Source organism: Podarcis bocagei (genome assembly GCF_964188305.1).
Source record: "Podarcis bocagei genome assembly, chromosome: 5".
Lineage (NCBI taxonomy): Eukaryota > Metazoa > Chordata > Lepidosauria > Squamata > Lacertidae > Podarcis > Podarcis bocagei.
In genome coordinates, this window is record NC_138129.1 from 14551304 (window position 1) to 14566011 (window position 14708).

General features: G+C 47.3%; 1 protein-coding gene and 1 long non-coding RNA gene across 2 annotated transcripts; one reads left to right on the top strand and one right to left on the bottom strand.

Annotated features, from left to right (window-relative positions):
* Window positions 1–99: 99 nt before the first annotated feature.
* On the top strand, window positions 100–11556 carry CTSZ (cathepsin Z; the record flags this gene model as incomplete). The annotated part of the gene is made up of 6 exons (XM_081196650.1): window positions 100–239; window positions 1858–2021; window positions 3387–3566; window positions 6593–6743; window positions 7661–7823; window positions 8681–11556. The coding sequence occupies 6 exons, from the start codon at window positions 100–102 to the stop codon at window positions 8792–8794; spliced, it is 912 nt and encodes a 303-aa protein (XP_081052776.1). The 3' UTR covers window positions 8795–11556.
* Window positions 10788–13632, bottom strand: LOC308588408. The gene is made up of 2 exons (XR_014008721.1): window positions 12972–13632; window positions 10788–11692 (listed from the first exon to the last, which is right to left on the bottom strand). It is a non-coding gene; the product is annotated as an uncharacterized lncRNA (long non-coding RNA).
* Between the last annotated feature and the right edge of the window lie 1076 nt (window positions 13633–14708).

A 14708-nucleotide genomic window follows, 5' to 3' on the forward strand; every position in this document is an offset into this window, starting at 1 on the left:
GAAATTGCCGGCGCAGATTGAGACCCGGCAACCGCAGGGACAGCAGCAGCAGCCACCTCTCGGCTCCTCTCCCCAGAAGGACCCAGGAGTCCGGCCACGATGACCCCGCCTGCGCGCCGCCTCCTCCTCCTGGCGCTCGCCGCGGGTGCCCTCCTGTGCGCGGCGTCCGCAGCCGGCGTCTACTTCAAGGAAGGGCAGAGCTGCCACAAGCCGATGGCGAAGAGACCTCCGGGGATCAGGTAAGGCGCCAAGCGCCCCGTCGTCTTCCGATCCCGGATCTCCATCCTGCCGGCTTGGAGAGGCGCTGGCCAGATTTGGAGACGCTTGAGGGCGCAACAGGACGCCAAACGCGCCTTGGAGCGCCCTTCTTTCGTCTGGCCTTACATAAAGAATTGCGGGGTGGTGGTTTCCCAGCTGTCTCTGATCCTGCAGGCAGCATATCGCTGTCACGTGTAGAGCCAAGCAAATAGCCTCCATGAATTTGTCCTATTTCCTTTCCACGGAGGTCCTGCTGTCTCCTGGTTCTGCAGCCTGTCTGTGACTTTAACAGACAGGAGATGTGGTTTAGGGCAGTACTTCCCAATTTGTCATCCGCAGACCCCAGGCAGTCCACGTAACCCACTCAGGGGGCATAGCTGTCAACTTTTCCCTTTTCTTGTGAGGAATTCTATTCGGAATAAGGGAATTTCCCTTTAAAAAAGGGAAACGTTGACAGCTATGTTCAGGGGGTCTGCGGCATCATTCACATAAGAAAAACTACAATAGCGATATCCAAATTTTCAAAAGTAGGGGGTCCATGTCTTGGGGAGCCAGTGTGGTGTAGTGGTTAAGAGAGATAGACTCGTAATCTGGTGAACCGGGTTCGCGTCTCCGCTCCTCCACATGCAGCTGCTGGGTGACCTTGGGCCAGTCACACTTCTTTGAAGTCTCTCTGCCCCACTCACCTCACAGAGTGTTTGTTGTGGGGGAGGAGGGAAAGGAGATTGTGGGCCGCTTTGAGACTCCTTCGGGTAGCGATAAAGCGGGATATCAAATCCAAACTCTTCTTCTTCTTGGCTTTTGAAAAACGATGGGTCTGCCGTACTTAGCTAATTGGGAACCACTGGTGTAGGGGTTAAGTGTGTCCAACTAGTACTTGGGAAACCAGGATTCAAGTCTCCACACAACTATGAATCTTGCTGGGTGACCTTGGTCCAGGCACAGTCTCTAGCAGAGCTGCCTCACAGGGTTGTTGTGAGGATAAAACGGAGAGAGAAAGAGACATGGGGCCAGCTTGAGCTCTTTGGAGGAAAAGTGGGAAATAAATTAAAATTAAAATGCCTGGGCAGGCTACACAATAATGCACGTTTGGGGTGGGGGCTTGCTTTGATTTGGTGGGTCTCTTCTTAGAGCCCTAACTTTGGGGAAGGACCATAGATTATCTGCTTTGCAGACAGAGGGTCCCGGGTTCCAATTCCCGGCATCTCAAGGTAGGGCTGGGGAACTGAGTCCTGCCTGAACCTCTGGAGAGCTGCTGCCAGACTGTGCAGACAGGGCTAGATGGCCTGACAGCCTCCCATGTTCTAGCTGCAAAACCTGGGAGTTGTGTCTTAAATTCCCCCCTGCAGCTCACACGTCACTGCTCCAGGGTTTACTTCTTAATGCTGTTGCTCCCATAAGGAGATGGCAAGAGGCTGCATTAAGTGCTCCAGACTGGTTAGCGTGTCTCTTTTGAGGAAGTTTGCCGTGTGACTGCCCAGCAAAAAGTTGGAGGGAATCATGACAAAGCAGTGAAGGATTTTCCTGACACCTCTTCTCAGATAAAGGGGAGGAAAACAGTCACTTGCTTTTTTCTGTCCTCTCCCCATTCTCCAACAGAACCTACCCTCGTCCCCATGAAAACATGGACATCTCAGAACTACCCAAGAGCTGGGACTGGAGAAACATAAATGGAGTCAACTATGTGAGCACCACACGCAACCAGCACATTCCACAGTACTGTGGGTCGTGTTGGGCTCATGGCAGCACCAGCGCCTTTGCAGGTATGGAGATGCGTGGGATGGTTGGCAATGCATCTGGTGGTCATCCTTTATCCATTCCCACATCCAGTACAGAGAGGGTGCTTTCACGTGACCATCTATCATGGTGTTTGGAGCAATCAAGTATTGTGCAACATCCACGTGACCTTGCTGTCATCGGAAAGCCAGCCCATATTAAACCCCCATCCCACTTATTTAATCCAGGTTTAATGGTTAATTGCTAACCTAGTTAATGGTTTACCATGCATTCCCCCTTCTGAGATGTTTGTCTCCGCCTCAATAGTGTGCGGAAAAAACAAACCATGATCACTGGCGCAATGCTGTGTCTCAACCAGGAACTGTGGTTTGTTCTGCTTCTGCAAACCACAATGAGGCAGTAAAAAATGCGGCCCCCTCCCTCTCTAGATCAGCCTTCCCCAGCTTGCTACCTTCCAAATATTTTCCACTGTTTTTGACTATGCCTTCAATCAGCATATCAGACGATGATGAGGGATGATGGGTGTTGTAGTCCAAAACTCATGGAGGACACCCAAGTTGGGGAAGGGAGATGAAGCAGAAAAACCTGGGAAGGGGAATTGAATGGAATATTCTGGGGGGCAGCCATAGCTGACTGGCTGGAACTTTGAGGATAAACATTCCAGGCTGCAACGTTTTGTCGCAGGGCTCAGTTCTTCTGTTGGAGCCGTCAACTTAAAATGTTCTCTGAACTATAGAATGCTGCAGGTCCCTATATATACAGGGTATATCTGGGCTCCCCAATGTGCACCTTCAGAGTAGGTTCCCCCCCCGCCAGTCCCCCCTCCCCCCGCCGAAAGAGTATTCTGCGTTGCCCACAGCAAGCTGCAAAAATTTCCTTATGTGCCCCCAGGCCCAAAAAGCTTGTCTTACTCATGATGGCGTTATGTCTGGTAGTGGTTAAATACTGGAGATGATCTCTGGACACAAACCTCTTAGATCTTCAGTTTGTATATGTTTGGGGCTTAATATTAATGGAGAAATTGACTAGCGAGGTGCATTAAAGAAGAAGATGACACAAGACATTTAAGGGTTTTTCCAACACCAGGTTTAATTTTGTTACATGCGCTTCAAAAAAAAAGGGGGGGGGAACACGCTTACAAAATCACCAGAAACTCATGGGGAAGTGTGGAATGATGTTTATTATTATTATTTTTTAAATGTAACCAAGTGACCTTTGTTTCTTTTGTAATTTGTATCAACGGGTTATGTTTGAGTTCCGCCACGGTGGGAGTGGGAGGAACCAAACATTGCTAATGTGTTTATTCTTTAAATTCGATAAAAGGTACGGTAGTTGATTTCTTTTTTTGGAAAAAGCTGTCTTCCACCAATTGCTGGTTTGTCATCCCCCAGATCGCATCAACATAAAGAGGAAAGCTGCTTGGCCCTCTGCATACCTGTCGGTGCAGCATGTTCTCGACTGCGCCGATGCTGGCAGCTGTCATGGGGGAGACCACAATGCTGTATGGAAGTATGCTAATGAGCACGGCATACCAGATGAGACCTGCAACAACTACCAAGCTAAAGATCAAAGTGAGTTTATCTTACCTGCTTCTCTAGCTCAGTAGTTCGCAAACTTTTATCTCTGGGCCACACTTTCAGAATAAAAATTTGTTTGTGCCACGTCGAATGTTAAAAATTGATACAGTGGAACCTTGGTTCCCGATATTTATCCGTTCCGGGAGTCTGTTCGACTAACAAAACGGTTTGGGAACCGCGGCGTGGCTTCCGATTGGCTGTAGGAGCTTCCTTCAGCCAATCAGAAGCTGCATAAGCAGCGCCGGACATTTGGCTTCCAAAGAACTTTCAAGAGGCAGAATGTTTGGCTCCTAAGGTGCTCGGGAGCCAAGGTTCCACTGTACGCAGGAAAACAAAACAAAAAACTCCTAGCAGTGCTTGATTTATAACTTTATAACATGGTTCTGGGATCATGGGACATCCAGAAAGTATAAAACAATACAGCTACATAAGAACATGAATCATTCCCAAAATATAATTACAAACGAGCCTCTTACATATGTACCTTAATGAAAGGTGTGCACTTGTTTTGCCAGGTCATCTCATTTATCTTAGGTCTGGCTTGAAGCAAGCAAACTTTCATATCCTTATCAACACAGATAAGTCATTCTCTTTCCTGATCTTTCATATTTGTCAGAATTGAAAGTCCCTGTTCACAACAATATGTCGTGTAAAACTGTAGAAGACTAGTCAATTTTGAAAAGATATCTATCCATATTCTGCAAATTAAATATATATTCTGATACTTTACTATACTATACTATACTATACTATACTGCACTGAAATGTTCAAAAATTTGAGTGTCCTTGAATCTTACTGCCACACCCTTTGAGAATCACTGGTCTGTCTAATCTATAATATTTATAACCTGCCTGTCAGCTGAGATTGCAAGATGAGGGTTATGATTAAAACCCACACTAAGGTACAAAATAACTGGGGATGTGTCCATATGGAGGAAGGAAGCCTCTTCTGTCTCCTTGTGAATACTCAAGAGTAGACCCATTGAAATTAATAGATCTTAGTGGGTCTCCTCTAAATAGAACTCACCTTTGGGTACAGCCCTCTGTTTACAAGAAGACACATGCAAGACCACAAGGATAAAAATAAATTTCAGCATTTGTGCTTCCATCACCAAAGCTAATCACATGAGAAAGAGGAGGAAGGATGGCAGGGAGAAGAAAATGCATTTAATAAAAGTAGGAGGAGGAGAGGAAGAAAGAGAGAGGGACAGTCTGTGGTGTAATCACACTTCATCAGAGGGAAACAAAGTCTGGAGAGAGATGGATTGGTTAGTACCATATTCTCCTTTTTTTAAAGCAGATTTCTCTCAGCAGTTAGAATGTGCTTGTATTCAAGCAGATAGCCTGTGCAGCAAGGCAGTTTATGGCCTTCCCTTCCTATCCTTGTTCTCCTATTGAGTAAATGGAATTGCCCCTTCCCCCCTCATCTCTAGTAGTATTCATTCACTTATTATATTTCTTGGTGGCTTTTCTTACAGAGTATCCCAAAGCGACTTGCACATGAAAACCATTAGCACTTAAAAAGAACCAAGGGTCTGGGTAGAGATAAGGTTTAGCAAAGAAACTGGGAAGGTCTGACAGATAGGAAAGGTTCAGGTAGGTAGCCGTGTTGGTCTGACACAGTAGATATATATATATAAAAGAAATAAAGAAAGGTGCTCCTGGAAAATTTATTTTTTTTAGATAGGAAAGGGATCAGGAGGACAAAGAGTCTGCCCCTGTTTTCTGCTATCAATCCCGTCCCCTCCCAAAGTGCAAGTTGTAATTATTTCAGCCTATTCCCTTCCCTGCTTCTCTGTACTTTCCAATCTTGGACTCCTTCCTCTTTAGTCAGTAGACCCAAAGAAGCTCCACACTCAAGAAATATTGGGTAAGACTAATTCTAGCTACTGTATTTTTCTCTCTATAAGACGCACTTTTCGCCTCCTAAAAAGTAAGGGGAAAATGTGTGTGCGTCTTATGGAGCGAATGCAGGTTGCGCAGCTATCCCTGAAGCCAGGAGAGCAAGAGGGATCGGTGCGCACCGATCCCTCTTGCTCTCCTGGCTTCAGGGATAGCAGCGCGAAGCCTCTTCAGGGCAACGGGAGGAACGCTCCCCCTGCCCTGAAGAGGTTTGGCATGGCTATCCCAGAAGCCAGAACAGCAAGAGGGATTGCTGCTTTTGCTCCGCAGCACCCCTTCAGCAAAGCAGGAGGAGAAATGGAGCCCCTTCCATTTCTCCTCCCGCTTTGCTGGAGAGGCACTGTGCAGAGAGGGAGAGAATTTTTTTTTTCTTGTTCTCCTCCTCTAAAACTAGGTGCGTCTTATGGTCGGGTGCATCTTATAGAGCGAAAAATACGGTATATGGTGGAATGCCCCTATCTTCAAAAGTGTTTTTCTCACTCACCCCCCAACCCCCCCAACCCACCAGCTATCTCCTCCAATCTCTTCTAGTATGTAACTTGGTCAAAAAGCACAGCATCAAAAGGCGCGCCTGTTTGGGTTTTGTTTTTGTTTTTTTACACATTTCCCCTTTTCTCGCAAGCAGTGTGTTAAGGGGATATGGTGAAATTAGGGGTCAGCTAATGCAAACTATTGGTGCACAGATTTCTGCTTGTGAAATAAGACTTCCTTCCCTCTCCTCTACTGCGCTTACCCTGTGCCCTCCCCAAATCTGCTCCAGGACATTGGGCGGATGACTCCTAGTACAGATTTTTTTGGGGGGTGGCGGGGAGGTGGTGCAAACTGTTGGTACACAGATTTCTGCTTGTGAAATAAGACTTCCTTCCCTCTCCTCCATTGCGCTTACCCTGTGCCCTCCCCAAATCTGCTCCAGGACATTGGGGGGACGACTCCTAGTACAGATTTGGGGGGGTGGCGGGAAGGAGAGGGGGAGCATGCTCCATTGTGCAAGGAGAACTCATTGTGGTGATGGAACATTTGCTGAGCACTGTATTCGAGTACACCTTCCATTTCATTGTTTATAACCACTGGATGAAAGGCAAGTTTCTTTCAGTTATATGTACCTGTTCATTTTCCAGAATGCAAGAAGTTTAACCAGTGTGGCACATGCATCACTTTTGGCCAATGTCATGCGCTAAAGAATTACACCTTGTGGAAAGTTGGAGATTATGGAAGTGTCAGTGGGCGAGAGAAAATCATGGCAGAAGTCTATGCGAATGGACCCGTCAGGTACAGAAGCTAAACGTTTGTAGCCAGTGTCTGGGTAGTAACACATGAAAGCATGCAAGTAATTGCAGTTATTTCAAATAGCCTATTGCAGTGGTGGGAGAGAGATCGGTGGCTCTGTTTATCTGGTTTTGGAATTTGCCACGTTTATGTTATACTTTATTAAGCCAGTGCCATTTGACAATTGAGAACTTTCGTAACGCTTCAGAAGAGACCGGCACATCTACCCCATACATTTAAAGCACGGGGCTTGCCCCCAAAGAATTCTGGGAACTGTAGTTCATTAAGGGTGCTGTGAATAGTAGCCCTGCGAAGAGTAAACTACCACTCCTAAGATTCTTTGGAGGAAGCTATGTGCTTTAAATGTATGGGGTGGGTTTGATTTGTTCCATTGATACAGTGATTTGTCAAGTGATTGGACCAAGTGATTTGTCCATTGATTCAGTACATTGTCCAATTGATTTAGTGGCCTTAGGAATGCCTCAATTTGTTGATTATGTGGCAGCAGGTGACTAGCTAATAGGACAATAAGTTTTGTCCTCCTAGAAGGAATGGTAAAGGTGGAAGCTGACTTTGGGGTGCACCGGGTAGCAGCTTTGAGATTACTCACAAAGCTAGTTTGTTTCACTGGCAGAAGGAAAGGGTGAAGCTTCAAGAAAAAGCCTTGGCAATTATGGCTCCAACCTACCAAGGGGCAACCTCTGCTCCTTGCCGCAGCAGCTTTCTATTTAATAATATTATTCATAATAATTTTATTACTTATACCCTGCCCATCTGGCTGGGTTTTGCTCACGAGATAAAGCTTGAAGCTCTTGTATCAGGTTTTTGCGGTGCTATCTAGAGTGGACGTTGAAAGTTTCAACTTATCAATAGCATCTTAAGGCTGCTTTAATGTCATTGTTCTGTATTCTTTAAAACAGCTGTGGGATCATGGCGACTTCGAAGCTGGAAGCATACACTGGAGGAATTTATAAAGAATATGACGCCCATCCCATGATAAACCACATAATCTCCATTGCTGGCTGGGGCGTAGAAAATGGAACTGAATTCTGGATTGTCCGGAACTCTTGGGGACAGCCATGGGTAGGAAGGACAGAGCAGCCATAAATGAGACACTCGTGTGTGTGTGTGTGTGTGTGTGTGTGTGTGTGTGTGTGTGTGTAACATCCAGAGGGCCAAAGATTCACCAATCCTGCTCTAATAGGAATTTAGCCCTTCATATTTGATTACAGCTTTCTGGCATGCCCCAAGAGCTGCACGACTCTGTGTAGGTGCAAACCCTACATGTACAAAGATCGGGAATGTGTTTTGCAACTACTGTATAAGCACTTGGTCCAGAAATCTGCACCCGCTCCTACGTGTGAGAATCTTCTTCTGAATGCCACAGGATCACTTGCTGGAGTGTTTGGGTGCAAGACCACCAGAGCTGATAAAAACCCCAATGGATTGTGTCCATTTAGGGATCAGGAAATGGTGTGATGCCTGGCAAGCCAAAGGCATTAGAAGGGTGTTGGTGTTTTAGCAATAGACCAGGCCATTTCGGGGGGTTGGATTTTGGGACTTAAGCCCGCCTTTTCCTTCCTTCTCTCTGGCAGGTAAATAAATAGTTGTGTGTCTGTCATGCAATACCCAAATATCCCACTGCACCAGGGATCGAAAAGGTGTGGCTTTCCAAAGATTGTTGGATCACAACTCCCATCACCCTTGATCACTGGGGCTGATGGGCATCCCAACAACACCCAGAGAGCCACAGGTTGCCTAATCCTGCATCACCCCTTCCTGCATGCTCTGGGGCAGATCCAAGACAATTGCCCTTATTCCTTCCAACTTGTACACAGTCAGTATTTGTTGGGTGAGGGTTTCCAGGGTGGCAGCAGCAGCAGCAGCAGCAGCAGCAGAGTCACTTGAGCCCATGACTAATGCAGTTTCCCATCTTGCAGGGTGAGAAGGGCTGGCTCAGAATTGTTACGAGCGCCTACAAAGGAGGCAGCGGAGGGCACTATAACCTGGCTGTGGAAGAGGACTGTGCTTATGGAGACGTCATACTTTCTTGAATTCTGCAATGGATCACAGACCCCTTATTTGCACTCCTGATTTTGAAACGAAAGGTAACTGCCAGCAAGATTTCCCTCCTCGTGAAAGGGAAAGATCTATCTATATATTTGGCAACGCATGCTAATGGTGAAGTATTTGCAAAGATCAGGCTGCTTGTTTGCATATAACTTCTGCAGCAAAGGAACCTCTGTTGATTGCACACACGGAGAGAGAAACAGCATTTATTTCTTTTTTGCTTGGAAGCTTTCCTCGGTTACGATGATGTAGGTGAAAAGGACTTTGTGGTGTATGTGACGTATGGATTCCCATTTGGCTAAAGTGGGCTGAGTCTGTGTGTTAAGCAAAATGCTGGACCTGCAAAATACCTTAATGGTGTTTCCATGCAGCCAGTGCCTACTTTAAATCACATTGCCTCGATTTCTGGATGCAGAGTTTGGGAAGAGCTGAAGGGGAGAGAGCATAGCAGGGAAGGGGGCAGAGCCTGTCCTTACTCGTTGCCTTCAATGCAGGCTTACTTGGCTGCGCATTGCAAGAGTTGCCTCTGTTGCTCCAGCCACTTTTGACTCTGGCCCCAACCATCACTTGTGGCCTCTGGAAGGCTGTGTATGACCAAGTAGCCCTTGATTTCCAGCTCCTCTCACTGATACTTAATTCTGTTCCCTGGAGAACCTCAGAATGAGGCTAATATCCCTGATCCTTGTGTTCAGGCTCTGCAAGCATGGCACATCAGACTGTGTGTCGCATTGGCATACCTGGAGATGGAGATGCACAGCCCAGGGAAATCTATGCATTCAGTTTAAACACAGTCCACTATACGGGTTGGTTGCTATTGTGCATCCAGTATCACAGTTCATGTCAAAGCCCCATGGAAACCAACGGGACACAACTTGAGCCTCAATGCCCGTTGAGTCACAGCTAAGTATTGGTGAATGCAAGTCAGTGCTTTCCTTTTTTTCAGGGGTGGGGAGAAATTGTGCAGCAGTTGGGAGCAGACCAGTTGCAGAATTATATGCGAGGTAATATAGGATTTTTGGCTACTGAACTGTTTACTGTGTGTGAGATACATGTTTTTAAATAGGAAATCTGCTTTTTCCACATTTGGGGATAATTCCTTCAGGAATGCTCACTACTGGGGGGGGGGGAATTGCTCAACAACAATCCTGTGAGGGAGTCGAGGCTGAGAAAAATGTGACCAGCCTCAAGTCGCCGAGTGAGCTTCACAAGTGGGGATTTGAACCTGGCTTGTCCCAACACCCTCTAATTTGGAAGGTGGCAACATGATGCCTCTTGCAGCGCCCACAAAAGATCTCGGGAAATATTCCTTTAAAACTCCCTTGATGAAAGCCTGTTCGCTCTTGCTGCTCATCTCCTCTTTGCAGTAGCTCAGTCTTTGCGACATTGAGCATGCCCCCGTTAAACATGCCCACATTTCATGGGGTCCTAGGATTGGACACCCGCCCTCCCTCCCTTCTGTCCTGAAAGGTGCAAAGGACACCCTGAGTGAGTGTGGCGATGGCTAATGTAAAGGTAAAGGTAACCCTGACCATTAGGCCCAGTCATGGATGACTCTGGGGTTGCGTGCTCATCTCGCTCTATAGGCTGAGGGAGCCAGCGTTTGTCCGCAGACAGCTTCCAGATTATGTGGCCAGCATGACTAAGCCGCTTCTGGCGAACCAGAGCAGTGCACGGAAACACCATTTACCTACCTGACGGAGCAATACCTATTTATCTACTTGCACTTAGACGTGCTTTCGAACTGCTAGGTTGGCAGGAGCAGGGACAGAGCAACGGGATCTCACCCCATCGTGGGAATTCAAACTGCCGACCTTCTGATCAGCAAGCCCAAGAGGCTCTGTGGTTTAGACCACAGTGCCACCCACGTCCCATGATGGCTAATGTAGGTGCCTTTAAAAAAAATAAATTGATTGGGGATGGTGAAAGGCCCGCACCATGGCTCCCCTTCCTACACTTTTTGAAGGGGTGGTCACTTTTGTGTCGTGCCATGCCCCACGGGCACCCATGGCACTTTATCAAGATTCCAAATGTGCCCCCAGGCCCAAAGAAGTTGCTGCCCCCGTCTAACCTTTCCCTCTTCTGTGTACAAGGTGCTCTACAGCCTTTCCCTATTCTGTGAGTTGCTGCAGCCATGCCATTGTAGCCATATGCACCTCCAAAGGTAGATGCCAGTGAATAAGAGGCCTGTGCTCTTGATTTAAGTTACAAACTTAGGGACAGTGTTTTTCTGTTGAAACATCCCAGAGATGGGAATGGAGAAGAAATAGCCAGAGGCCTGTGCTACTGATATAAAAATATAGCCCACGGTCTTCTTTTTTCAGTGTGCTATTTTTTACAAATTGTAACTAATAACAAAATTTGTACACTCATGACGATGTTGAAAATTAAAAAGGGCATGTTTTGCACCCTCACGTGTGCTCCATACATGTCAGTATCAGACATCCTCAGGCACTAGGAGGAATCTTCCTGCAAGTCTGTAATTATATTATATTATATAAAGTTGTGTAACATACATAACCCATCAAAAAAACAAAACAAAAAAGGGTATTACAAGATCTAGACCAAGACCAACATAGTCAGAAACAAAAATGCAAGATGCAGACACCACAGAATTTTTTTCTGATACATGCAGCAATTGAAAAACCAACCTTTTACAAAGCTATATACTGGCAAACACAGTAGGGACTTTCCCTTTGTTCTCTGAAATATTTGCATAAGCAATAAAGTTCCGCCAGTCTCTCACAAACACCTCTCTGTGTATTTCCTCTAGTTAGACTTAATCTGCATTTAAGTTCCTCTCCCACATCCTTCAATTAGCCTCTTCAAGATCCATCCCCAAAGTGGCAATAAGTCATATGTGCAGCTACCAATAAATCTCATACCTCATCATGGGACGGAAACTGCCTTAGTTGCGCTGGTTGATGATCTCCGGCGGGCTAGGGACAAAGGTGAGAGCTGTTTCCTGGTTCTGCTGGATCTCTCAGCGGCGTTTGATACCATCGACCATAACATCCTTCTAGACCGTCTAGAGGGGCTGGGAGCTGGGGGCACTGTCATACAGTGCTTCCGCTCCTTCCTCCTGGGCCGTGTTCAGAAAGTGGACACTTTCTCACTTGTGGGGTGCCTCAGGGTTCCGTCCTCTCCACCATGCTTTTTAATATCTATATGAAGCCGCTGGGAGAGATCATCAGGGGGTTTGGGCTGGGTGTTCATCAGTATGCAGATGACACCCAACTCTACCTCTCCTTTAAATCAGAACCAGTGAAGGCGGTGAAGGTCCTGTGTGAGTGCCTGGAGGCTGTTGGAGGATGGATGGCGGCTAACAGATTGAGATTGAATCTTGACAAGACAGAAGTACTGTTTTTTGGGGATGGGGTGGGTGGGTGTGGGGGACTCCCTGGTCCTGAATGGCGTAACTGCCCCTGAAGGACCAGGTGCACAGCCTGGGAGTCATTTTGGACTCACAGCTGTCCATGGAGGCGCAGGTTAATTCTTTGTCCAGGGCAGCTGTCTACCAGCTCCACTTGGTACGCAGGCTGAGACCCTACCTGCCTGCGGACTGTCTCGCCAGAGTGGTGCATGCTCTAGTTATCTCCCACTTGGACTACTGCAATGTGCTCTACGTGGGGCTACCTTTGAAGGTGACCCGGAAATTGCAATTAATCCAGAATGCGGCAGCTAGACTGGTGACTGGGAGTGACCGCCGGGACCACATAACACCTGCCCTGAGAGATCTGCATTGGCTCCCAGTACGTTTCCGAGCACAATTCAAAGTGTTGGTGCTGACCTTTAAAGCCCTAAACGGCCTCGGTCCTGTATACTTGAAGGAACGTCTCCACCCCCATCGTTCTGCCCGGATGCTGAGATCCAGCGCCGAGGGCCTTCTGGCAGTTCCCTCATTGCGAGAAGTGAGGTTACAGGGAACCAGACAGAGGGCCTTCTCGGTAGTGGCGCCCACCCTGTGGAATGCCCTCTCTTCAGATGTGAAGGAAATAAGTAGCTATACTATCTTTAAAAGACATCTTAAGGCAGCCCTGTTTAGGGAAGTTTTTAATATTTAATGCTGTATTGTTTTTAACACTCGATTTGAAGCCACCCAGGGAAACTCAGCCAGATGGGTGGGGTATAAATAATAAATTATTATTATTATTATCATCAAACGAGGATGGGTTTATCTTCCAAGTCTGTATCGTCATCTGAAAATAAAGTTAGTAGAGTTAAGTTCTAGGGTCTTCTGAATACATAGCAGGTCTGTATAAATACACACGTAAACACATCCTTTGGAAGGGCTCTATATTTGCAGGTCTGTACTATGTTTGTGCAATAAAATCTCTGTTTAATAGACATGTTGCATGGCCAACACTGGACAGAACCTGACTGGGTTAGTCATAAAGGTTCAACAGACAACTCAAGATTAAATAATGACAATAGTAAATGCTGCTGGATACTGAGGCCAGGATAGCTCAGTTGGTTAGAGCGTGGTGCTGATAATGCGAAGGTTGCAGGTTTGATCCCCGTATGAGACAGCTGCATATTCCTGCACTGCAGGGGGCTGGACTAGATGATCCTCAGGGTCCCTTCCAACTCTACAATTCTATGACTCTACGCTGACTTAATTATAGGGAAAATTAGGTGCATGTTACCTGCAATTGTATAGAGGCTGCAGAATACGGTTTTCTTGTGGCAGAATTTGGATTAGCTTTCCATTATTTCACGCAGTCCTTCCAAGGAGCTCAACACATACCTAACCCAAATGACTGCTTTTAAATGTCAGCTTTCCTACAGCAGCCCCACTCCAGGGCTGCTATCCAAGGACTGCCTCTCCCCAGCGGCGTAGCGTGGGTTGTCAGCACCCGGTGCAAGGCAAGTAATTTGCCCCCCTAACCCGGGGCAAGGCAAGTAGTTTGCACCCCCTAACCCCTAACCTGCTGCCGCTGCCAGCTTCTTCTTGCTGCTGCCTGGGCTGGTCTGGTGTGGTTCTCTCCCGCGCTCAGCGCTGCGCTGGGCGGCCGCTGCACTGTCCCTCCCCCAGATAGCCCCTCGCTCTCTCTCCGCACCGCACGCCTGGCACCCCCCCTCCACAGTGGGCGGCGACCCAGCGGCTCGGATCGGATTCGCACAGCCAGCACTGCAGTGAGAGAGAGTGAGTGAGCCAGGTAGGGGCAGAGAGCTGCGAGTGCGAGCGCGCCCCCCCAGATGTTGCGCCCGGTGCGGCCGGGGCCCCCCTGCACCCCCCACGCTACACCACTGCCTCTCCCCATAAGGACCAACCTGGACCCTGCGACCATCATTTGTGTGCTGCCTCCACGTGAACTCTGGAAGGTGGCAACACATGAAGTGGCCTTTTCTGTGGTGGCTCCCCATTGCTTATCTTTAGGCACCAGGCAAAGATGTTCCCAATTCACCAGGCCTTGAGCCGATCAAACCATTTACACCTGGCTCTCCAAATGAAAGCTAACATGAAAACGCATTCTTTTTGGCATAATATATACCCTTTAGTGTAGTAAACCAGATATGAACACACAGCAAACAACGGTAGTTGGCAGCATGGGCAAAAATATTCCTGCATTGCAGGGGGTTGGACTAGATGACCCTTGGAACCCCTTCCAACTCTACAATTCTATGTACTAAGGAAACATGAGGGCATTTGTCAATTATCGCCCACACAAACTCTGGGTGCCTGACCCAGATGGGTTCTGTGCTGCAAGGGCACGGGAGCATTTGCAGAAGAATGCTTTGATTCACTGCTTGGCCCAGGGTGGATTGATAAATTTAGCACTGTTGTTAATACTCCGGAAATACATAAATGATTATGAAACTAAATCACCAAACGCCTCCAGCAGCATTTTTTATTTATTTATTTTGCTGCATAGGCGGCATATATTTAAAAGAAACACA